Source organism: Phyllobates terribilis, unplaced genomic scaffold, assembly GCF_046119375.1.
Source record: "Phyllobates terribilis strain yellow unplaced genomic scaffold, ASM4611937v1 Scaffold_61__1_contigs__length_8056638, whole genome shotgun sequence".
NCBI classification, from domain to species: domain Eukaryota; kingdom Metazoa; phylum Chordata; class Amphibia; order Anura; family Dendrobatidae; genus Phyllobates; species Phyllobates terribilis.
In genome coordinates this window covers 6,470,658-6,496,829 of record NW_027362821.1, presented here as the reverse complement: position 1 = coordinate 6,496,829, position 26,172 = coordinate 6,470,658, and the positions used below count along the sequence as shown (strand labels likewise).

At 44.1% G+C, this 26,172-nt stretch overlaps 1 protein-coding gene and 1 non-coding gene across 2 annotated transcripts; both read left to right on the top strand.

Moving 5' to 3' along the window:
• On the top strand, positions 1–21,096 carry LOC141192445 (uncharacterized). The gene is made up of 12 exons (XM_073661977.1): positions 1–1,429; positions 1,559–1,721; positions 1,805–1,928; positions 2,012–2,109; positions 2,307–2,397; positions 5,445–5,602; positions 8,132–8,281; positions 8,411–8,590; positions 8,672–8,795; positions 8,879–8,976; positions 9,173–9,263; positions 12,743–21,096. Exons 2-12 carry the CDS (start codon positions 1,698–1,700, stop codon positions 14,014–14,016), a joined length of 2,412 nt encoding a protein of 803 aa, XP_073518078.1. The 5' UTR covers positions 1–1,429; positions 1,559–1,697; the 3' UTR covers positions 14,017–21,096.
• Positions 10,232–10,349, top strand: LOC141192474 (U5 spliceosomal RNA). The gene has a single exon (XR_012265883.1). It is a non-coding gene; the product is annotated as a U5 spliceosomal RNA (small nuclear RNA).
• Positions 21,097–26,172: the final 5,076 nt, after the last annotated feature.

The window sequence follows — 26,172 nt, the reverse complement described above, 5'->3', positions numbered from 1 at the left end:
GTGAGGTATGTGGGTAGCTGGACCCGCTCATTCTCTCCTAGCTACCCGTAACCCGGCTCCCAGGTGCACCAAACTATCCTCTTAGTGCTTATGTGTCCTAGAGAAACACTCCGGGTTACATCACAGAGACCAGCCATCTCTGTGACACATGCCTCCCATTGACTACGCAACCATTAACCACCTTAGAATACCTTGATACATATCTGGTTTTATGATTACCCCACGACTGATGAAAGGGAATCTGTCACCCCCTGGGACTTATCTGACCTCTCATATTGGCATACAGGTGATAGAAATGTGAATCTATACATACCTGTATGCCTCATTTTAGAGGTCTGTTTGCTAAGAAATGGCTTTTTATTCAGTGAAGATTCTGATGCTTGCTGGCCGTGGGGTAGTCGGTGGAGTGGATTCCCTTTAATAAATACTCACTTAGCCCCATTCTTCGTGCAGATACTAATAAATCCAGGACCTATGAGATTTTTACCATATGATAGTTGGATAGTTAGGGGTGTATCATCCATAGCAGCAGCCCACAGGGCCACTATGGTGCCCATGAAAAAAACACAGAATTTGAGCTTGGTTTAAGTTGGTATCCATGCAGCACATAAATGCATGTGTACTATGGCCATCAATCAGAAAAAAACTATAAGAAGAAAAATGATCATAAACCCTGCTGTAAATAAATAAAAACCAAACGTGCATTTAAATAAAATAGGGTTCTTAGTAACACTGTTTTTGATCAAAAATAGCATAAAAGCTATCCCACCATGGTAAAATGAACCCATTCGGGATAGTCCTACTCTTTAATATTAAAAACCTTACCATATATCAAAGCCTCAAACTTCTGTGTGTGAATCAGACATGAGAACTAACGTGATAGAAGATTACAGTCCAGGGAAGACGGGAAACATTCATATAGACGGCCGGTGGAGATGTAGTCAGTGAAGAACTCTGGCTAAATATGTTTGTAGAGCCGCAGTAAAAGAGGAAGATGCTGTCCTCCTCCTGAAGTAGTTATTTCTCATGTCACGTATAATGAATATCTCCTGCAGTATTGCTAATGCCGATTGCAGTGTCGGTAAATGAGACGAGAATTAGCGTTATGGAAGATGAGTCTATGAGAAACGTGTTCAGCTACAGACTCCGAGGAACAAACTGCTTGTTGTCTGTGGCCTAAAATATATAGGTTTTATTAGTAGATGTAAAGAAGAAATCTAAATACTGTAAAATAATAAATCTCCTCAAATGTTTCCCTTATTATCTCCAGTAATTGTATTATTACACAATATCAGATCCTCTCAGTGAAGATCTTCTATTTAAGAGAATTTTCCTTATGGACCCATCAAAGATGGATATGGACAGAGACAAGATGACAGAGAGGATATTAAACCTCACCCTAGAGATCCTCTTCCGTCTTTCTGGAGAGGTGAGAGATTCTGATGACGTCACATTACATCATTCTTATCTATGGAAATAACAGATGGACAGAACTGGAGAGGTGAGGACTCTGGAAATGTCTGGAGTGAGATTTATTTATATGTCTTTCCATAACCAGGATTACATATTAGTGGCGCTGTCAGGTCCATGTGTCTGAGGGATGGGAAAGACCCCTGAGCCCAATCACAGGGCCTCCATCTCACCCCTTCATACATGAGGACATCAATGACCAGAAGATCCTAGATCTCACCTACAAGATGATTGAGCTGCTGACTGGAGAGGTGACACTGCTGGGAATGCTGGGACATTATACAGTAATGCTATGAAAGGATTGGGGGGATGACTGTATCATTGTATGTGTCAGGTTCCTGTAAGATGTCAGGATGTCGCTGTCTATTTCTCCATGGAGGAGTGGGAGTATTTAGAAGGACACAAAGATTTGTACAAAGACGTCATGATGGAGGTTCTCCAGCCCCTCACATCACCAGGTAATACACAGGACTAAATACACACGGCCTATAATTATCTGTATGTAAAGAATGAATTCAGTCCCTGTATGTGCTTCCTCCAGATCTATCCAGTAAGAGGACAACACCAGAGAGATGTCCCCGTCCTCTTCTTCCACTGGACTGTAAAGAAGAAGATCCCAATGTTCCTCAGGATCATCAGGTAGATGGAGAGAAGGTGTCATGAGATCTCCCCTATGATGTGTAGACAGCTGTGAAGATCTTGTGCTCAGTCTTGTTTTATCCACCAGTATTATATGTTTTATACTTGTGTAATGAGAACGGTGGAGATAACAGGATTAGAGCTGATCATAGATGTGACTTCTCATCTGTTTGTGACTTTTACAATATTTGTTTCAGGGTGAAGATCTGACCCATATTAATACTACAGAGACATATGTAAGGGGTGATGAGCGGTGTAAAGAGGAGATTCCTACATATGACTACCCAGGTGAGTAGTAACCACTAAATGCAGAGAAGTTACAGATTCTTCTCAGTCACCGGCTGTGGCTGCTTTATCGGTGGTGTAGTCCAGCTGTATCACAATCGTGTCATCACCATTTTGCCTCTAGACCACAACATTCTCTTCCACCCAAAACTGTTCAAATGATTTTGGGCATTGAAACCCTTTTCCATAGAACTTACAACCTGGAGGATCCACCTACTCCCTGTGATTAGGAGACGTTACCTGCCCAGATCTGTAAATCACAAAGTCAGAAATTCACTTAAAAAAATATAATGATGGGACTGTAAGAGAAAGCGGAGGGTAATGATGGTGTTGGCTTCCTAGAACCCTGATATCTTATTGGATGAATCTACCTTCTCTCCCTTCTGTGCTGCTGAATGTGCTCATATGGTCCCTACAAGACCAGGTCCAGTCTTTCTGGCCAAACTTCACTTTTATGATCTACAACATTAAATGTGCAGTGAGGCCAAGTGTGAATTTCTGTACAATAACAGCAGAGTTTCCCTTTATCTTGACTTTTCAATTTCGTTTAAAACCGACTAACTTCAAACCAGATTGTGATAAACTAAACAATAAAAACATTACACCTGTGACATGATATCTCTCTAAGCTAAACTTAAGACACCTCAGCTCTGCAGTATTATAAAAAGTTCTCTTTGAACGTCTAATATTTCTTCCTGAAACTCATCTGACAGAAAATATTGTCCCTTACGATAGTTTAGATTGCCAAGATCCACCGAGCCCCATACTCCAATTACCCCAGAGAGGTTTCACCACTAGTTACTCACTACTTACTGATGGAGACTGTTGAGTTTGATCATTTCAGTAGATGTGTTATTGTCTATACTCACAGTTTTGACTATAGTAGTTAGTGCCCAAAATACTCTGATTTAACCCCTTCCTGCAGCCAGTTTTGTGTTCCTATCTGGGCCCATTTTTCAAATCTTATCTGTGTCACTTTATATGGTGATAACTTTGGAATTCTTCACAAAGGATAATAGGAAACAAATGAACCTTACAGATTATTTTCTAACTTCTCTTGAATCTGACAATACCCTATATACAGCTGTACACTACTGTCTGGCACATGGCAGGTTAAGAAGGGAAGGAGCGACATTTAGCTATTTGAATGCAGATGTTGCTGGGATAGTGTGCAGACACAATGTATTGGGGACACTGTTTGTTGTCACCTGGCAGCTCAAAAGATGGCTACCACAAACAGGCTATGCGTCATCTACTCCATTTTCCAGATCCCAGGGTTTGCCTTGCTCATCACCCTTTAACCCCTCTATATGGATCTGGACTTAGACAGAGACCCCCAGGCTTGGGCCACAGTGTTACCTAATGTTCTGTGGTGTGAGATGGCAAGAAGAATAGTCAGATAGCCGGGTCAGAACCAGGGGGTCAGAGAAAATACAAAATCACACAAAAGTAGTCAGTAAATGGGCCGAGGTCACAACAGGAAACAAATACAGAAGCCGGGAGCTGAGCACAGAGGACTGAACCAGAGGAGAACAAGGCTGGATCTGGCTGCTTCCAGCAATATGCTTCCAGCTTTAGTAGGGTGCGGTGCTTTCCAAATGGCTGAAGCAAGGAGCAGATTACTTCAGCTGGACAGCACACACACTCATACTGCCAGACTGGATGGTACTACAGGTCCCAGCAACCCTAATCTTACTGGCTGGACAGAGCCTGCGCCGCCCAGAGCTTCTGGTTCTGACGTCTCCTCCATCACCAGCGCCGCCTGCAGGATGAATAAGGCGGCTCCTGGTGAGAGAAGCAGACGTTGCAGGAGCAGATCCCAGAGGAGATGGGACCCACCATTTGCAGAAGCCCTAATATGACAAAATTGCAGAAAGCCAGAGCAGTAGAAATCCTCATAAAGTGACTCCATTTTGGAAATTATAACCCTCAGTGAAATAATCTATAGGAGTAGTGACTATTTTGACTCCACAGGCACTTTCTGGAAATTAGCACGCAGGATGATGGAGAGTGAAAATTACAAATATATAATTTTATTACCCAACACATAGTGCCCAGATTGTGCTCCAGGAAACACACACCATAAATTAAGTGGGTTCTTCTCACTATAGTAATGTCATATACATGGAGGCTAAATGTGGTTTAGGCGCACTGCAAGGCTCAGAAGCGAGGGGGAGATCTGACTTTGGGAGAGTGGATATTGCTGGATTGGTTTATGGAAGCCATGTAACCTTTCAAGAGCCTTTGAGCCACTAATAATGTGGAAACCTCTGGTTTTCCATTGACAGATGATGGACCTGAGTGGGGACTTGTTTTTTGTGAGAGGAGTAGAAGTTTTTATTGGTATTATTTTCGCCTACATAACATTGTTTGGTGGCTTTTTATTCCATATTAGGGAGGCAGAATTAACAAACAATTGAACACCACGCTCTACTGCTCCATCCTATGAGGTTTTCTATTAGACTGTGAACTGTTATTGTCTTGGTGAATAATGACGGCTAACATAGGGCAAAATAAAAAAAAACACAGAAAAAGATACAGCCTTACCAGCACCAAATCATATAACAAATGCACTAGCAGGATGCCGCAGACCCCCATGATAAAGGTGGGGGCAGCGCAGGTGCAAAATACTGATGGAGCAACCACTCACAATCATACCAATTCATGGAGGGGGTGGTTGCCTAGTATTAAAGATGCACACAGATGAAGCTTGCATAGGACGCCAGTCACACAGGTAGGTGTGATGCACAGTGTCTGACTTAGAATAGTGATGATGCCCATACTATTACATCAGGAAGGCTGCCCAGCACTATATAAGTGCACCCCACATGGACAGACACCCCAGTACACCCAACCAACACTAAAATGCTAATGCATTTGTTATCTGATTTGGTGTTGGTAAGGCTGATTTTTTCTGTGATGTTTTCTTGGTAAATAATGATACTTTTACATAAAGTAAATTTTTACGGAGAGTTTAAGTAAAAATATTCAACAATATAAATTTTAAGGATATGTTATTCATAAATAATAATTGGTTTTATTCTTGGCAGATGACTGTACCGGGAGATCAGAGGGACAGCTGACATCTTCAATTTTTAAATCAGATGATCTTGAGATCCCACAGGATACAATTGAAGTGAATGCCATTACTCCAGATATCCCATCATCCCTTCACAGCAAAGACCTGTCATCTGATCCTATGAAACAGGTCCTGTCTTCTGATTCGTTACCGACTACTAAGGAAAATCAAGGTCACAAAATAAGCATTAAAAAACAAACTGCTCCTAAAGCAAAGAAGCCATTTTCACATTCTGAATATGGAAATAGTTTTTCCCTCGAAAACTTTTTTCTTAAATATCAAAGCATTCACACAGCGAAGAATAGATTTTTTTTTTGTTTCAAGTGTGGGAAATTTTTTAACCAGAAATCAAATCTTGTTAATCACCAGAGAAGTCACACAGAGGAGAAGCCATTTTCTTGTTCAGAATGTGGAAAATGTTTTACAGAGAAATCAAGTTTAATCAAATATCAGAGAACTCACACAGGGGAGAAGCCTTTTTCCTGTTCAGAATGTGGGAAATGTTTTAGCCGGAAAACAGATTTGGTTGAGCACAAGAGAACTCACACAGGATAGAGGGCTTTTTTCTGTTAAGACATGAGATCTAACTTGATAGAAGATTACAGTCCGGGGAAGACTGGAAACAGTCATATAGATGGGTGGTGATGGACTCTGGCCAAATATGTTTCAAGAGCCGCAGTAGAAGATTAAGGAGTCGTCGTCCTCCTCATGAAGTACAGTACAGACCAAAAGTTTGGACACACCTCATTTAAAAATTTTTCTGTATTTTCATGGCTATGAAAATTGTACATTCACACTGAAGGCATCAAAACTATGAATTAACACATGTGGAATTATATCCTTAACAAAAAAGTGTGAAACAATTGAAAATATGTCTTATATTCTAGGTTCTTCAAAGTAGCCACCTTTTGCTTTGATGACTGCTTTGCACACTCTTGGCATTCTCTTGATGAGCTTCAAGAGGTAGTCACCGGAAATGGTCTTCCAACAATCTTGAAGGAGTTCCCAGAGATGCTTAGCACTTGTTGGCCCTTTTGCCTTCACTCTGCGGTCCAGCTCACCCCAAGCCATCTCGATTGGGTTCAGGTCTGGTGACTGTGGAGGCCAGGTCATCTGGCGTAGCACCCAATCACTCTCCTTATTGGTCAAATAGCCCTTACACAGCCTGGAGGTGTGTTTGGGGTCATTGTCCTGTTGAAAAATAAATGATGGTCCAACTAAACGCAAACCGCATGGAATAGCATGCCGCTGCAAGATGCTGCGGTAGCCATGCTGGTTCAGTATGCCTTCAATTTTGAATAAATCCCCAACAGTGTCACCAGCAAAGCACCCCCACACCATCACACCTCCTCCTCCATGCTTCACGGTGGGAACCAAGCATGTAGAGTCCATCCGTTCACCTTTTCTGCGTCGCACAAAGACACGGTGGTTGGAACCAAAGATCTCAAATTTGGACTCATCAGACCAAAGCACAGATTTCCACTGGTCTAATGTCCATTCCTTGTGTTCTTTAGCCCAAACAAGTCTCTTCTGCTTGTTGCCTGTCCTTAGCAATGTTTTCCTAGCAGCTATTTTACCATGAAGGCCTTCTGCACAAAGTCTCCTCTTAACAGTTGTTGTAGAGATGTGTCTGCTGCTAGAGCTGTGTGTGGCATTGACCTGGTCTCTAATCTGAGCTGCTGTTAACCTGCGATTTCTGAGGCTGGTGACTCGGATAAACTTATCCTCAGAAGCAGAGGTGACTCTTGGTCTTCCTTTCCTGGGGCGGTCCTCATGTGAGCCAGTTTCTTTGTAGCGCTTGATGGTTTTTGCAACTGCACTTGGGGACACTTTCAAAGTTTTCCCAATTTTTCGCACTGACTGACCTTCATTTCTTAAAGTAATGATGGCCACTCGTTTTTCTTTACTTAGCTGCTTTTTTCTTGCCATAATACAAATTCTAACAGTCTATTCAGTAGGACTATCAGCTGTGTTTCCACCAGACTTCTGCACAACACAACTGATGGTCCGAACCCCATTTATAAGGCAAGAAATCCCACTTATTAAACCTGACAGGGCACACCTGTGAAGTGAAAACCATTTCCGGTGACTACCTCTTGAAGCTCATCAAGAGAATGCCAAGAGTGTGCAAAGCAGTCATCAAAGCAAAAGGTGGCTACTTTGAAGAACCTAGAATATAAGACATATTTTCAGTTGTTTCACACTTTTTTGTTAAGTATATAATTCCACATGTGTTAATTCATAGTTTTGATGCCTTCAGTATGAATGTACAATTTTCATAGTCATGAAAATACAGAAAAATCCTTAAATGAGAAGGTGTGTCCAAACTTTTGGTCTGTACTGTAGTTATTTCTCATGTCACTTGTAATGAATATCTCCTGCAGTATTGCTAATGCCTATTGCAGTGTCGGTAAATGAGACGAGAATTAACTTTATGGAAGATGAGTCTTTGAGAAACGTGTTCAGCTACAGACTCCAAGGAAGAAACTGCTTGTTGTCTGTGGCCTAAAATATATAGGTTTTATTAGTAGATGTAAAGAAGAAAACTAAATACTGTAAAATAATATATGTCCTCATAGGTTTCCCCTTATCTCCAGTAATTGTATTATTACACAGGATTTTTATGTTGTTACATCGGCTCATCATCTTCTCATTCAGGTCTCTACAATATCGGATCCTCTCAGTGAAGATCTTCTATTTAAGAGACTTTTCCTTATGGACCCATCAAAAATGGATATGGACAGAGACAAAATGGTGGAGAGGATATTACACCTCACCCTAGAGATCCTCTTCCGGCTTACTGGAGAGGTGAGAGATTCTGATGACGTCACATTACATCATTCTTATCTATGGAAATAACAGATGGACAGAACTGGAGAGGTGAGGACTCTGGAAATGTCTGGAGTGAGATTTATTTATATGTCTTTCCATAACCAGGATTACATATTAGTGAAGAAGACCTCTAGTGAGCGCTGTCAGGTCCATGTGTCTGAGGGATGGGAAAGACCCCTGAGCCCAATCACAGGGCCTCCACCTCACCCCCTGATACATGAGGACATCAATGACCAGAAGATCCTAGAACTCAACTACAAGATGATTGAGCTGCTGACTGGAGAGGTGACACTGCTGGGGATGCTGGGACATTATACAGTAACACTATGAAAGGATCGGGGGGATGACTGTCCTTGTATGTGTCAGGTTCCTATAAGATGTCAGGATGTCACTGTCTATTTTTCCATGGAGGAGTGGGAGTATTTAGAAGGACACAAAGATTTGTATAAAGACGTCATGATTGAGGTTCCCCATCCCCTCACATCACCAGGTAATAGACAGGACTAAATACACACGGCCCATAATTATCTGTATGTAAAGAATGAATTCAGTCCCTGTATGTGTTTCTTCCAGATCTATCCAGTAAGAGGACAACACCAGAGAGATGTCCCCGTCCTCTTCTTCTACAGGACTGCAAACAAGAAGATCCCAATGTTCCTCAGAATCATCAGGTAGATGGAGAGAAGGTGTCATGAGATCTCCCCTATGATGTGTAGACGGCTGTGAAGGTCTTGTGTTCAGTCTTGTTTTATCCACCAGTATTATATGTTTTATATTTGTGTAATGAGAACGGTGGAGATAGCAGGATTAGAGTTGATCATAGAGGTGACTTCTCCATCTGTCTGTGACTTACAATATTTGTTTCAGGGTGAAGATCTGACCCATATTAATACTACAGAGACATATGTGAGGGGTGATGAGCGGTGTAAAGAGGAGAATTCTACATATGACTACCCAGGTGAGTAGTAACCACTAAATGCACAGAAGTTACAGATTCTTCTCAGTCATCGGCTGTGGCTGCTTTATCGGTTGTGTAGTCCGGCCGTATCACAATCGTGTGATCACCATTTTGCCTCTAGAACACAATATTCTCTTCCACCTAAAACTGTTCAAATGATTTTGGGCATTGAAACCCTTTTCCATAGAACTTACAACCTGGAGGATCCACCTACTCCCTGTGATTAGGAGACGTTACCTGCCCAGATCTGTAAATCACAAAGCCAGAAAATCACATGAAGAATAATATTCTGATGGGCCTGTAAGAGAAAGCGGAGGGTAATGATGGTGTTGGCTTCCTAGAACCCTGATATCTTATTGGATGAATCTACCTTCTCTCCCTTCTGTGCTGCTGAATGTGCTCATATGGTCCCTACAAGACCAGGTCCAGTCTTTCTGGCCAAACTTCACATTTATGATCTACAACATTAAATGTGCAGTAAGGCCAAGTGTGAATTTCTGTACAATAACAAGAGTTTCCCTTTTATCCTGACTTTTCAGTTTCTTTTAAAACCGACTAACTTCAAACAGGATTGTGATAAACTAAACAAAAGCAAACATTTCACCTGTGACATGATATCTCTCTAAGATAAATTTAAGACACCTCATCTCTGCACTATTATAAAAAATTCTCTTTGAATGTCTAATATTTCTTGAAACTCATCTGACAGAAAATATTGTCCCTTATGATAGTTTAGATTGCCAAGAGCCACCGAGCCCCATACTCTAATTACCCTAGAGAGGTTTCACCACTAGTTACTCACTACTTACTGATGAAGACTGTTGAGATTGGTCATTTCAGTAGATGTGTTATTGTCTATAGTCACAGTTTTTACTATAGTACTTAGTGCCCAAAATACTCTGATTTAACCCCTTCCTGCAGCCAGTTTTGTGTTCCTATCTGGGCCCATTTTTCAAATCTATAGAAAAATACTCTGGCTTCTCTTCAGAACGTAAAAATCTTTCGCCTTTTACTAAAGATTTCCGTGGAGAGAAGCAAAACTGAGTTTTGTGAAGATATTTTTTCTATTTTTTTTTTTAAACACAAATTGAGAGATTGCGGGAAATTTTACTTTGATTTTACAGAATGTCTGCAAAACTGCTGAATGGTTTGTGGTATCGGGGTATTTATTTTCTGGGCGTTGACTGGATGCTTTTGGTTTTTTTTTTTTACCCTTAACTGAAGGATGCTCCAAAAATGGAAAGAAAAAAACAACCACAAAGAGCTGAAAAATGGAGAGCTTCATCTGCTCCCCCAAACCCGCTATGTTATTAAACCACTAAACCCGTTAAAGAGGTTATGTACGGTTGTCCTGAGGAAGGAGTCGGTGGTCTCTGAAAAGCGTAGCCAATAAACCTACATTTTTATCCATACTAATGGTTTGTCATGACTCCAGAGAACGCAGAAACAACTTCCTTTCCCAGCACCTATCTCTGACATTTTTCAAATCTGACGTGTGTCACTTTATGTGGTGATAAGTGTTGGAATTCTTCACAAAGGATAATAGGAAACAAATGGACCTTACAAATAATATTCCATCTTCTCTTGAATCCGACAATACCCTGTATGCAATTGTACACTGCTGTCTGGGCACATGGCAGGTTAAGAAGGGAAGGAGCGCCATTTAGCTATTTGAATGCAGATTTTGCTGGGATGGTGTGCAGACACAATGCATTGGGGACACTGTTCATGGTCACCTGGCAGCTCAAAAGATGGTCACCACAAACAGGATTAGCGCTTTCTGCTGCATTTTCCAGATCCCAGGGTTTGCCTTGCTCATCATCCTTTAACCCCTCTACATGGATTTGGACTTAGACAGAGACCCCCCTAAGCTTGGGCCACAGTGTTACCTAATGTTCTGTGGTGTGAGATGGGAAGAACAATAGTCAGATAGCCGGGTCAGAACCAGGAGGTCAGAGAAAATACAAAATCACACAAGAGTAGACAGTAAACGGGCCGAGGTCACAACAGGAATCAAATACACAAGCCGGGAGCGGAGCACAGAGGACTGATCCAGAGGAGAACAAGGCTGTATCTGGCAGCTTCCGGCAATATGCTTCCAGCTTTAGTAGGGTGTGGTGCTTTCCAGTTGGCTGAAGCAGGGAGCAGATTACTCCAGCTGGACAACACACACACCCATACTGCCAGACTGGATGGTACTACAGGTCCCAGCAACCCTAATCTTAGTGGCTGGACAGAGCCTGGGCCGCCCAGAGCTTCTGGTTCTATCGTCTCCTCCATCACCAGCGTCGCCTGCAGGATGAATAAGATGGTGAGGGAAGCAGACGTCACAGGAGCAGATCCCAGAGGAGATGGGACCCACCATTTACAGAAGCCCTAATGTGACCAAAATGCCGAAAACCAGAGCAGTAGAAATCCCCATAAAGTGACTCCATTTTGGAAATTATAACCCTCGGTGAAATAATCTATAGGTGTAGTGACTATTTTGACTCCACAGGCACTTTCCGGAAATTAGCACGCAGGATGATGGAGAGTGAAAATTACAAATATATAATTTCATTACCCAACACATAGTGCTCAGATTGTGCTCCAGGAGACACACACCGTAAATTAAGTGGGTTCTTCTCACTATAGTAATGTCAAATACATGGATGCACAATGTGCTTTGGGCGCACTGCAAGGCTCAGAAGCGAGGGGGAGATCTGACTTTGGGAGAGTGGATATTGCTGGATTGGTTTATGGAAGCCATGTTGCTTTTCAAAAGCCTTTGAGAATCTAATAATGTGGAAACCTCTGGTTTTCCATTGACAGATGATGAACCTGAGTGGGGACTTGTTTTTTGTGGGATGAGTAGAAGTTTTTATTGATATTATTTTCGCCTACATAACATTGTTTGATGGCTTTTTATTCTATATTTGGGAGGCAGAATTAACAAACAGTTGGACACCACGCTCCACTGGTTCATCCTATGAGGTTTTCTATTAGACTGTGAACTGTTATTGTCTTGGTGAATAATGATGGCTAACATAGGGCAAAATTAAAAAAAATCACAGAAAAAGATACAGCCTTACCAACACCAATAATCGTACCAATTCATGGAGGGGGTGGTTGCCTAGTATTAAAGATGAACACAGATGAAGCTTGCATAGGACGCCAGTCACACAGGTAGGTGTGATGCAGTGTCTGGCTTAGAATAGTGATGATGCCCATACTATTAGATCAGGAAGGCTGCCCAGCACTATATAAGTGCACCCCACATGGACAGACACCCCAGTACACCCAACCAACACTAAAATGCTAATGCATTTGCTATCTGATTTGGTGTTGGTAAGGCTGATTTTTTCTGTGATGTTTTCTTGGTAAATAATGATACTTTTACATAAAGTGCATTTTTACGTAGAGTTTAAGTAGAAATATTCAACAATATAAATTTTAAGGATATGTTATTCATAAATAATAATTTGTTTTATTCTTGGCAGATGACTGTACCAGGAGATCAGAGAGACAGCTGACATCTTCAATTTTTAAATCAGATGATCTTGAGATCAAACAAGATACAACTGAAGTGAATGTCATTACTCCAGATATACCATCATCCCTTCACAGCAAAGATCTGTCATCTGATCCTATGAAACAGGTCCTGTCTTCTGATTCATTACCGACTACTAAGGAAAATCAAAGTCACAAAATAAGCATTAAAAAACAAACTGCTCCTAAAGCAAAGAAGCCATTTTCACATTCTGAATATGGAATTAGTTTTTCCCTTGAAAAGTCTTTTCTTAAACATCAAAGCATTCACACAGCAGAGAATAGATTTTTTTGTTTCAAATGTGGGAAATTGTTTAACCAGAAATCAGATCTTGTTAATCACCAGAGAAGTCACACAGAGGAGAAGCCATTTTCATGTTCAGAATGTGAAAAATGTTTTAGCTTGAAATCAGATTTGGTTGAGCATCAGAGAATTCACACAGGGAAGAAGCCTTTTTCCTGTTCAGAATGTGGAAAATGTTTTAACTGGAAATCACATTTGGTTGAGCACAAGAGAACTCACACAGGGGAGAAGCCTTTTTCCTGTTCAGAATGTGGAAAATGTTTTAGCTGGAAATCAGATTTGGTTAAGCACCAGAGAATTCACACAGGGGAGAAGCCTTTTTCCTGTTCAGAATGTGGAAAATGTTTTAACTGGAAATCCGATTTGGTTAAGCACCAGAGAATTCACACAGGAGAGAAGCATTTTTCCTGTTCAGAATGTGGGAAATGTTTTAGCTGGAAATCAGATTTGGTTATACACCAGAGAACTCACACAGGGGAGAAGCCTTTTTCCTGTTCAGAATGTGGAAAATGTTTTAGCCGGAAATCAGGTTTGGTTAAGCACAAGAGAACTCATACAGGGGAGAAGCCTTTTTGCTGTTCAGAATGTGGGAAATGTTTTAGCTGGAAATCAGGTTTTGTTACGCACAAGAGAATTCACACAGGGGAGAAGCCTTTTTCCTGTTCAGAATGTGGGAAATGTTTCATCCAGAAATCATATTTTGTTAGGCACCAGAGAATTCACACAGTGGAGAAGCCTTTTTCCTGTTCAGAATGTGGGAAATGTTTTAAAGATAAATCAGATTTGGTTAACCACCAGAGAACTCACACAGGGGAGAAATCTTTTTCCTGTTCAGAATGTGGGAAATGTTTTGTGAAGAAATCATCACTTCTTAGTCACCAGAGAACTCACACAGACGAGAAGCCATTTTCATGTTCTTAATGTGGGAAATGTTTTACACGGAAATCAACTCTTAACAAACTTCATAGAAGTCACACAGGGGAGAAGCCTTTTACATTTTTAACCGAAAATTGTATCTTCGTAAAGGGGTTGTCCACTACTAGGACAACTCCTTCTCATTCCTCATGTTTGGCCTTGTTAAAATAAAAACACTCATACGCACTTACTGTTCTGGCGCCGTTCCATTGGTGTCACAACTTGCGTTTCCGTAAGGCTGTTACATCACACAAGATTGTTACATCACACAATCCTGCTGCCAATCAACGCCGCCTTCAGACGTATTGTACATCAACAGGAAGGACATGGCCTGGACATAGCACCAAGAGAATGCACACAGACATAGCACCAAGAGAATGCACACATTGAAAGCACTCTCTTCAGACCGTGTTCTTGGGGGAATTATAAGCAATTTACAGCCTCAAACATGACTTTCGATATGGGAAAGAAAGATCAGAGGTTAATCTGAAGTCCTCCACCTCTGTCAGCATGTCTGGTATGCAGCGTTTCTTATGGAAGGTCTCATCATCCTTCTCTGGAGCTATTACTGCCTCACCTCAGCATGGAAAAAGAAGCAGTCTTAACCCTCATGATGTCAGACAGCTCCAGCCTGTAAGTCCTGCACCAACTTCTCTCTTAATGTAGGCCTCACAAGAAAACACCACCAATCTTCCTGTACTCTCACCAAAGCCCACATACTAAGCAGTGCTTGCTTCACAGGGACATTTACCCCCTATCCACAGGTTATTCTGATATGGGGAACAACATAACTTATTTGTATATCATATTGTGTCTATGACTCGCCCCCAGGGTCGTGGGGTACTCGGCAGCCGGGTCTTGTGGCTGCTTTTGAGGGATATCACGGTGGCTGGCCCGTTCCGTGACCCAGGGCGGTCAGTAAAAAGGGGAATAAAGTTTATGGGATAGTTTGTAAAGCCACCTGTGGTGTCTGGTGAGATTCACCAGCGCTGCTGCAGGCCGCTGAGGCCGGTGGTAAGGCAGCTCGGGTGGTATAGCTCCCCACAGGCGGAGCTAGGCCTCAGGGCAGCGGGGATGCAAGGATGCAGGACAAACGGGACCCGCCGGGTCAGAGCAAGAACAGGGACAGACACGATTGTCACTTCAGTACCTTTTCCTGGTGGAATTCAGGCACATCCCGGAGCACTGTAGGGTGAAGGGTGCACTAACGGATTCTCCCCAGTGAGCTGGTGTAGGGCCTCCTGTTTCTTGCCTTTGCATTGTAAGTTTCTGACCTGCCTGGAGCTAGGCCTAACTTTGTCTCTGTTCTGCACCTGCCGACATTGTGGTAGGGCCTTCTGTTGGAGATCACTCTCCCTATTCTTTGGGGTCTCCGTGATTCCTGACCCTGGTACGTATCAGCTTTTGGTGATCCTGGGACAAGTAGTTCGCCAGGGGTTAAAGTCGTTTTCTACTGGTCATGAAGATCCACGTAGACTCGGACCCGGTGTCCGGTATATACTTCGGGGTGAGCTGGTTAAGCTCCTCTGCCCCCTATGTTACTCAATTTCCACTCGCCTTCGGCCCCGCTCGGGCCCTCACTAGGCTACACACACACTGCAGCCGGGACGCTGCTCTTCTTCGCCGCACACTCCTAGCTCTCTGTAGCATTGGCGTCTCTGCCCCCTGCCAGACAGAGACGCCGTCCCTTTCACCTCCTCGCTCCCCGCGCGGCGTCCTCCAGCGCTCCTCTCCCTGCTACTGCCGGCGCGCGCTCCTTCCTAGGCACTGTGCTTAGGGCGCGCGCGCGCTCCCTCTCTCTTAAAGGGGCCGCGCGCGCCGTCCTAAGGAGTCCCCGGCCAATAGCCGGAGGACCTCCCATATATAAGGCACCTCCTCCAAAATGGAGGTGCCCGAGCAATAGTTGTTGCACAGTGTACTTACTTCTGCTTCAGCCCTCAGGTCCAGTTGCCAGCCTGACTACTGTTCCAGTCTGACTACTCTCCAGCCCGACAGTCTGTCTTCCGGTCATCCGCCAGTCTGTCTATGGGCAAGTCCACCTGCTTACCAGGAAGCACCAGCCAGTTACCTGCCTGCTACCTGCCGTGCCTGCTAGCCCGCTCACTTGGGAGCACTCGTCTGTTACCTGCCTGTTACCCGTTAGCCTACCTGGAGGCTTAGCCGTCACTTGCCATGACCACCTGATAGCCTACCTGGAGGCTCCCGCTGTCACTTGCCGTGACCACCTGTCTGCTAACCCAGAGACTTCTGCCTGCTTGCTGTGTCCATCCGCTATACCGGTCAGTCCCAGCCATCTGACCCGTGGGAGCCACCTGCTCTCTTACAAGGTCGTCCCCAGAGTAGCACCTGGTCCCTCTGCTCGGTCCCTCCCTGGTCACGGAGTCGTTAGCCGCCGTCTGACCAGGGTCGGTCTGAGTTGATACTTAGTTACGCTCCTCTGGGTCCCTCCTTGCACCGCGGCACAGAGGTTCCACCACCCGGACCCGTAACACTCTCTATCCTGAGCTCTGTGAGTTCTAGTCTGGACTCACTCTAGAGACTGTACTGAACTCTTTCTGCAGGAACTGCTAGGCTCTGGCTTGACTGCACTGACTCCTTCTGTGTCTGAGCAGGAACTGCTGAATCACTCACTGAGCTGCCTGGCTCCACCTTCCCTTTATATATCCCTAACAGGCTCCCTCTGGTGGTCTGAGGTGGAAGGTGGAGGTGTGTGAATGCTTATAAGGGCCTCTTGTGGAGAAATCCCCTAATGCACCCCTCTAGGATCTGTGGTACCAAGCGCAGCTGGGCGCCTCACCTATCCCTACTAAAGAAGATATGGAGTAATATATTCAGAGGCTGGAGACCACATACAATACTGAAATACGTCCCCTCACGTCTGTCCTGTCACAGCTTACTGACAAGGTACAGAGATTAGAGGATAATGTCATCCAAGTTGGAGGCCATCATAATGCTCAGAAACTAACACTGGATCGTCACAGCCAGTAAATAAACTATCTGTTTAATATGGTTGATGATCAAGAAAATCACAATAATATCTGGATAAGGGGTATACCTTAAAGCATCAATGCACAAGTGATTATGCCAACACTGCGATCATTATTCAATAATATTCTTGGTGATCCTATTGATAAGGAGGTGGAGATTTAAAAGGCGCACCGCACAATAGGCAATCATGGCCCAGATCTTGAGCATCCAAGGGACATTATCTGTCACATACATTTTTTCAATGTAAAAGAGGCCATTGTGAGGAAAGCCGAGGAGTTGGATCCTGGTGATTTAAATGGAAAACACATATAATTGCTCACATATCTATCCTGAATGACACTTGCTAAAAGAAGGGTATTGAAACCACTACTTGATGCCATCCGGGAAAATGGCCTGATGTACTCCTGGGGGTACCCATTCCAGCTGTATATTTTCAAAGATCCAAGCAACATGAGGCTTTTCTGTGATGCCCTGGACATTCCATATATCTGACTGGCCACCTGCTCCACCATTGCCACAGAGAGGTCCAGCACGTCACAGAAGACGTTCAATGGATCAGGAACTTGATGGTGATGCAGCCCGATGGGAAAGGAACCTGCCAATCATATGAGCTCCTGAAATGAATCTTGTCTTCCCTGAAGAGAGACAGTTTGCAGATACTTATTTCTTTCTGCATATAATTAGATATATCTAAAGAGAGTTTTAGGTGCCACTCTTCCACTATATAGAATGTCTCAGTTCATATGTTAGTACGGCATTTAAGTTGAGTTCACATTATATTTCTGTAATATCAGGCTGTATTACTTTACTCGCTATATATTCCATGGTTCCACCTAATAGGAACCCTAGGGCTGAAGGTTTCACTTACACCTGTAAAGACAACCCCCAGTTAGGGACTTGCATTGGGATCTGCTTGTTTCGCAATTTCCTACTGTTTTGATATATTCATAATCTATACTTCTTAGATACTGAGAGGTTGACGTTACTATCTACAGTCTATACTTCCTCTTTTAATCTTTCTCTCTTCCATTCCCCCTTTTTTTCATATAATATGGCACAACTCAAAACTTGTTCATTAAATGTCAGAGGACTTAATGTTCCAGAGAAAGGAGCTCAAGTGTTTTATCGTAGGCATAAACAGCACGTACATTTTCTATTTCTTCAGGAGTCACACTTTAGAGGTGATCATATACTGTACCTCAGATTACTAATAGATAGCATTTTTCTGGGATGCCAAGATTATTAATGTTTTGAAGTCTTGCTCCTGTATATTGTAATCTGACTATGCCGCACTCCACCAAGGCTTCACATGTTGGAACCTAAATGATAATCTGCTGAAAGATTCACTCTGTGCTCAGACCTTCTTGAGACTATAGACTGCTTCACATATATGAGCATGATGAAACTGCCTTACCATTTAAATGGGAAGCACTCACATGCGTCCTCAGAGGGATAATAATATAACATAGATAAAGGTTAAAAAAAGGAGAGAACAGCTAAAGTCTCATTTGCTTGAGCGGATTGATCTACTTGACAAACAACATAAACAATCTGCTTCCCTCCAGGTATACGTAGACCTGCTTAACGCTAGAAGGGAGCTAAAGTAGTTTCATGGATGGGGTACTCGCAAATATTGTGTAATTTCAGGGCACCTACTTATGGAAGGAAGTGGAAGCTTCCATTCTCGGTACTAGATATGGAGCCTCCTCGAGAAAATGACTTAAAATGTCGTACATTAAAGTTAATATATAAGGCGTGGGATAGGGGTAAAAATATTCTGGGAATTGGAAAGTACACAAATTATACTCCTTTATGGCACAACTATAACTTACCAGAGCTACATAAACTAAAAAATGTTAGTGAGTGGAAGGATATGGGTATATGTTTGGTGTCAGAACTCTTGAGGGATGGATTATTCAAGATGTTTGAACAAATAAAGGCAGATTTTAACCTCCCGCATAGGGTGTTTTATCAATATCTGCAAATACATCTTGCATATAGTACACAACTAGAATAAACGCCATACTGATTGACATCACCCAATAGATACCATTACTACATCGATGGATACAAAAGGTCTAATATCCCTTATTTATAGGCAGTTACTGGCCCTACATTTGGATAAATATCCTTTGATAGTTAAGACAAAATGGGAGGAGGATGTGGGTTGGGTCCCTTATCTGAGGAGCAATGGGGGAAATACTGGATTTGACACCGAAACTTTCATTGTCAGAGTCACAAAGATTGTCCCGAATTCTTCTCATTCATAGGGTATATAGATCCCCAAGTATTTTATTTAAAATTGAAATACAAACGGATGACACATGTCCTAGATGTGGTCAAAAGGACGCCCACCTGATGCATATGACGTGGGAATGTGTAAATATTGGCGACTAATGGAACGTACCAATCGCTCTTGTACTATCTGTATCTGGGATACAACTTCAGTTGGAACCTAAAATCTGTATCCTAGGACTCCTGGGAGAAGACGTAGATCCAGACTCCCATATGGCAATAGCTAGCTCAAGAATATTATTCCAAGCCAGAAAGTTGTTGGCACTACATTGGATAGACAATTCTCCCCTAACGATAACAGAACTAAGATCCAGGATAAATAACACTCTATGCTTGGAAAGTGGAGCTTATATTAAAGGAACGCTCTCAAGAAATCCATACACATATGGGAGCAATGGTTAATTACCCCAGGTATTGCTTCAGAAATACTATACTGGACCATTTGTACATATCCCTGCAGAAAACCAGGAATTTATATCCTTATACCTAAGGTGTCAGCAAATAATAATTGTCTCAGTCCACACAATTGCCCCTTCTTAGAGATATTCTTTTTCTTTTGACGTCCCAATAGGGAAAAAAAAACCGTCAGGAAGTATTCAGATATTCATGTACAAATGTAAAATTACTATTCCAAAACATTGTAGTATAGAGCGATATTAGGGTTTATATCATTGTAAACCGGTTCTTGTATTGTTTACTGTTTTTTCTTTCTTTTTATTTTTGTCACAAAGTTTATATGACAAAAACAAAATGTTGGTCTTTCTTTCTTTTGTTAAATAAAAATGATCTGATTGAAAAAAAAGAAGGGAGCGAAGATCTTTAATAGATCAAACGTATACAAAATATCAAGATCGCATGTGAAGGTACTCGTATGAATTCACAGATAAATGTGGTCTCTCATTGACAAGGAAGTTACATCCACGGATGCAAAGGACATACGGCTCCGGCAAAAATTAAGAGACCACTGAACAGTTTTCTATTGGAAAGCATGGAAAGACTGGTGGAAAGCATGGCAAGACGAATGAAAGCTGTGATTAAAAATCATGGTTAGTCCACCAAATATTGATTTCACATTTAAAACATGAGTAATTTGAGGTCTGAAAACACTTGTTTCTTTTTTAGTATTTTGACGCTCTATCATTTGCTGCAAATAAATTCAACATTTTTCGCTTTCAATTTCGGAGACATGTTGTCAGTAGTTTATAGACTAAAACAACGATGTACATTTTACTCTATAATATACCTATAAAGAGAAAAATCAGAGAAACTGAAAATTTTGCAGTGGTCTCTTAATTTTTGCCAGAGCTGTATGTATCCAAAACAAAAGGAGCACGACTGCTATAAATTCATAACCCCACTGACATAGCTGACGCATTTCATTGCTGTTATAGCTCACTACATAATATTCATGGAAAATACCACCACATGCCACCTAATTTTCTTGAAACAAAAATTGACAAATATATTATGGACACTGCCGTTCCTTCCTTACAGACCCCTGAGCAGGAGATACTAGACAAAGCTTTCACTAAACAACAGGTAGGGAATGATTTAATGGCCTGTCCTATCGGGAAGAGCCCTGGGCCAGATGGATTCAATAATAGATTTTATAACATGTTTGCACCTCTGTTGTTACCATTAGTGTTCAATAATATCTCAGAAGACTCCACTTTGCCCCCCAATCACTTGATGCTCACATAACAGTTTTACCAAAGCCTGGAAAAGAACTAAATGCCTGCCCTAATGTTCATCCAATTTCATTAATTAGTGTAGATGTCACCATATTCTCTAATATAATTGTATCATGGCTCTCCCACTACTTACCCTCAATTGTTAGCAACGTTCAGGTTGGCTTCGTTAAGGGTAGAGAAGTGCGTGATAATTAGTGTTGAGCCACCCCCGTAGTGTTCGAGTTCGGTTCGGTTCGTCGAACACCCGTGTGTTCGCCGAACTGTTCGTCGAACACCTTCGAACACCGTTAAAACCAATGGCAGGCAAACAAAAACACATAGAAACACATAGAAAACACCTTCAAAGGTGTCCAAAAGCTGACAAACTGCTCAGAAGACACAACTAACACATGGAAAAGTGACAAGTACATATAGTCATGCGAAAAGAAAAGAGGTAGAGGAGTAAAAGGAGGGGGAGACACAGATATAGGCATGTCATGCCCTTCTAAAATCCAAAAAGTGAGAAGCCGACACGGCCAGTCCGTTCCTGCCTGTGCCACCTCTGTGTCGCCGGGTTTGTGCCAGAGCCGCGGTGGACCCTGACGGCCAGCCCCCCTATCCCAATACTGGTGCCTGTCCGCCGGTGGGTCGAGGCCCCCCACGGTGGGGGGGGGAGTAACATCTGCAGAAGAAAGACCATCTTCCAGCCAAACTAAGATGTCGACTTCTTTTCGTGGACAATGTGATACGATCCCATTCTTACGGACACGCCCATCGCTACAAATTCTAGATGAGGCACAAAAACAGCAGATGCTTCAACGGATATCAAGTGCTCCTTCAAGTGGGCTCTCCATCACCTCAATTTCAACATCACAAATACTCCAGTCCTCAGAGGTGTCACCCCAATCGCACTTGCTTCCTCACAGCTCCCAAGTCTCCAGCTGCCCATCTGAGTATGGGGTAACACAGATGGCTGAGTCTGCCCAGCTGTTTACTCATACTATAGCCTGGGAAACGGAGGTCTGCTCCAGAGCTTCTGTTAATCCAGATGAGGAAATGATCTGATCCGATGCCCAGAATCTTTATAAGTTGGATCCAGGACCAGATGAAGAAGGTTCTGAGCATAATGTAGACCCTTGTTCCCAAACTGTAACTCCTGTTGGTGGAGACAATGATGAAGACGATGATGAGACTCAAATACCTGATTGGAGCGACAACTTGACTTTTCGGTCAGGGCAGGAAGAGGTTGGCTCTGAGGGCGACGGGTGTGATAACACACAGGGTGATGATGACGAGGTTGGAGATCCCACTTACTGTCAACCCACAGTCAAACAGTCGATGAGGTCAGCAGAGGAGGTGGAGGAGGATGTGACTAGCCCTGGGGATGGGGATGACTCGGTACCCGGGCATTTGCCTGGCCTTGGGGATGTCGCGGTGGTCGGCTCCCTGGCCCGTACCCTGGGGTCTCTCTTTAAAAGGGTGGATAATTGTTAATTTTATAAGAGTTCATGACGCCACCTGTGGTATCTGGTGACAAGCACCAGCGCTGCAGCAGTCCACTGAGGCCGGTGATAAGGCAGCTCGATGGTATAGCTCCCCACAGGTGGAGCTAGGTCTCAGGGCAGCGTATGCAGGGGGAATGCAGGACAGGCGAGACCCAGCTGGGTCAGAGCAAGAACGGGAACGGACACGGTAGTCACTTCAGTACCTTTTACTGGTGGAAATTCAGGCACATCCCGGAGCACTGTAGGGTGAAGGGTGCATATCAGGATCCTCCCCAATGAGCGGGTGTAGGGCCTGTTTCTTGCCTCTGCGTAGTAAGTTTCTGACCTGCCTGGAGCTAGGCCTAACTTTGTCTCTGTCCTGCGCTGGCTGAACTTGTGGTAGGGCCTTCTCTTGGAGTTCACGCTCCCAGTATGCGGGGCCTAAGCGTCTCCTGGCTCTGTTACATATCAGCATCTTAGCGATCCTGGGACTTGTAGTTCTCCAGGGATTCCGGTTATGCCTTACTGGGTCATAGAGATACCGGTAAGCTCGGATCCTGTGTCCGGTAAATGCTTCGGGGTGAGCTGGTTAAGCTCCTCTGCCCCTTATGTACTAACTCGCCACTCGCCTTCGGCCTACTCGGGCCCTCACTAGGCTATACACACTAACGGCAGCTTGCCGCGCTTCACTGATCTTACGGCACCGGCACACCTTAAGCTCTATCTGGGCTCCCTGAATCTAGCAAGCAGGAGCCTCGTGCTCCACTGCTGAACTATTAACTGCGTTCTCTAGACTAGACTGAGCTCCACTGCAGACTGACCTCTCTTAGGCTTCTCTACTGCAGGAACTCTTCAGAGGAACTGAACTGCCTAGCTCCACCTTCCCTATTTATATCCCTAACGGGCTCCCTCTGCTGGTCTGAGGTGGAAGGTGGAGATGTGTGAATGTTTATGGGGGCCTCTTGTGGAGGATTCCATCAATGCACTCTTGTAGGATCTGTGATACCAAGCGCAGCGGGGCATCACAGATGCTATTGACGACGAGGTTAGGTTGCGCCTTCCTGAACAGAGACGGAGTACTGGAAGCACGTCAACAACTGCATCCTCAACCACAACTCTGCCTCTGACCACAAGTCGTAGTGGCTCTTCAGGTCACATGGGCTCTAAGCCTTGCATAGCCTGGGCATTTATTCAGATCGATAAGGATGACCCAACTCGTGTTATCTGTAATATTTGTCAGCAAAAGCTAAGTAGAGGCCAAAAAATACATAGTTTGAGTACTTCATGCATGTACCGTCACATGGATATGAAGCATAAGTTGCAGTGGGAAGCTCACTGTGCTACAATGCGGCCTAGCCGGCTGGGCCAACCACCGTCTGCCCCATCTTGTGCATCCGCAGCCTCTTCATCCTCTGTGACTGGGGGGACAGCAGTCACACATGTTTTTGGACGCAGACCTGCCACCTCTTTACCCGCAACAGCCAGTGTGATTGGCAGGTCGTCAGTTCATTGGGAAGTGGAAACACCTGCTAGTGTTGAGCGCTCTCCGACATCGAGAGCACCACCTTTGGATCAAGGCAACCTAACATGTCCGCCTGCATCTTTCTCACAGACCGGCAGTTGCCGGGGACACCCTACTCAACACCGTCTAAGCACAACAGCCAGCCCTCGGTCCCTCAGATGTGGAAAAGTAAAAGACCATTTCCTCCTAGCCATGAGAAAGCTAAGAGGTTGAATTTCACCATCTGCAAGCTGTTGGCTACAGAAATGCTGCCTTTCCACCTGGAGGACACAGAGGATTTTCAAGACCTTATGTCCGTCACAGTGCCCCAGTACCAGATGCCCAGTCGGCACTACTTCTCAAAGAAAGGTGTGCCTGCGCTCCACTAGCATGTCGCACACAACATCACCGCTTCTTTGAGAAACTCTGTGTGTGACAGGGTGCACTTCACCACAGACACTTGGACGAGAAGGCATGGACAGGGGCGTTACATGTCGCTGACTGGGCACTGGGTAACTATGGTGACAGCAGGACAAGGGGCTGCTGTCCAAGTTTTACCGTCCCCACGAGTTGTGTGTTAATCCTCTTTATCTCGAACTTCCTCCACTGCTTCTGCCTCCTCAACCTCCTCTCGGTCCTCCACCTGCACCCAAAGCCTGTCTGGTAATGCCACCTGCTTTCTAACTGCGCAGAAGGAATCCTGCACACCTCCTTACTATGCTGGCAGCAGGGCTCAACGCATCAGTGTTTACTTTGAAATGTCTGGGAAATGTGAGTCACACAGCTGAGGAGTTTTGGTCAGCTCTGGAGACCCAGTTTCATGAAAGGTTGTCTCCACTGGACCTGCAACCAGGGAAGGCCATGTGCGACAATGCTGCAAACCTGGGTGCGGCACTTCGCAGGGGCAATGTCACACACGTGCCTTGTATGGCTCACGTGTTGGACCTGGTTGTCCAGCAATTTTTAGCCCACTATCCCGGACTAGATGGCCTTCTGCAGAGTGCACGGTCGCTGTGTGCTCACTTCCGCCGTTCGCATCCCGCAGTTCAACGACTTACATCTCTACAGAAGTCGTTGGGCCTGCCAGTTCACCGGCTGAAATGCGGTGTGCCGACACGGTGGAATTCAACTCTGCACATGTTGCAGCGACTGTGACAGCACCGACAAGCCCTGGTGCAATACGTTCTGACGTATAGCCTGGGCCAACGAGATCCAGAGGTGGGGCAAATCACGCTGGAGGAGTGGTCTCAGATCAGGGACCTATGCACCCTTCTGCACAGTCTTGAAATGGCGACGAAGATGTTTAGTGCTGACGATGCCATTATCAGCATGACTATTACGGTGATTTACATGCTGGAGCACATGTTAAACAGAATTCGGAGTCAGGTGGTGGGACAAGAGGAGGTGGAGGAAGTAGAGGAGGAGTCGTATGCGGAAGGGATAACATCTCCAAGGTCCAGACGGTTGGCAGCACCAAGGCGGCAGGCATGGGAGGGTGGGGGAGAGGGATTAACCAGGGCGCATGGTAGCAGCCAAACTGTTGAGGAAGGTGCAGGAGCCGAGGAAGAAGTGGAGGACGAACTGGCAATGGGCATGGAAGACTCATCAGATGAGGGAGACCTTGATCACATTTCTGTTGTGCGAGGTTGGAGGGAGAGGGCAGAGGAAGGAAGCATGATTCTTACCTCGCTACCAACACAACAATGACTTGGTCCTTCTGGATGCGCAAGACACATGAGTGCCTTCTTGCTGCACTACCTGCAACATGACCCCCGGATTGTCAGAATTCGAAGTAATCCCGACTACTGGGTTGCCACATTCTTAGATCCCCGGTACAAAAGTATATTTGCCGAAATAATTCCTGCCATAAAAAGGGTATTGACGAATGCAGGAGTATCTGTTGCAGAATCTTACATGTGCTTTTCCACAAAACACCAGTGGTGCACGTAGTGAATCTCACAGTTCTAACTTGCCAACGGTGGGACTGTCGAGTCTTCATCACTCAAACAGTAACAGTAACACAGTATCTGCTGGTAACAGCAATTTTGTGGAATCGTTTCACCACTTTTTTAGACCATCCTTTGCAAGGCCACAGGAGACAAGAAGTCTGACACATAGTCAATGCCTAGAGAGGATGGTACAGGAGAATCTCCAAGTGAACATCGAAGCCATGACTGTGTCACTGGACCCTTGCTCATTTTGGTATTCCAATCTTGAAAAATCG

Coding starts and splice junctions, on each gene's coding strand:
- LOC141192445 (XM_073661977.1), top strand. CDS start 1,698: ATGATTGAGCTGCTGACTGGAGAG. Junction 1,929..2,011: donor CCAGCCCCTCACATCACCAG/GTAATACACAGG, acceptor TGCTTCCTCCAG/ATCTATCCAGTAAGAGGACA. Junction 8,591..8,671: donor TTGAGCTGCTGACTGGAGAG/GTGACACTGCTG, acceptor TGTATGTGTCAG/GTTCCTATAAGATGTCAGGA.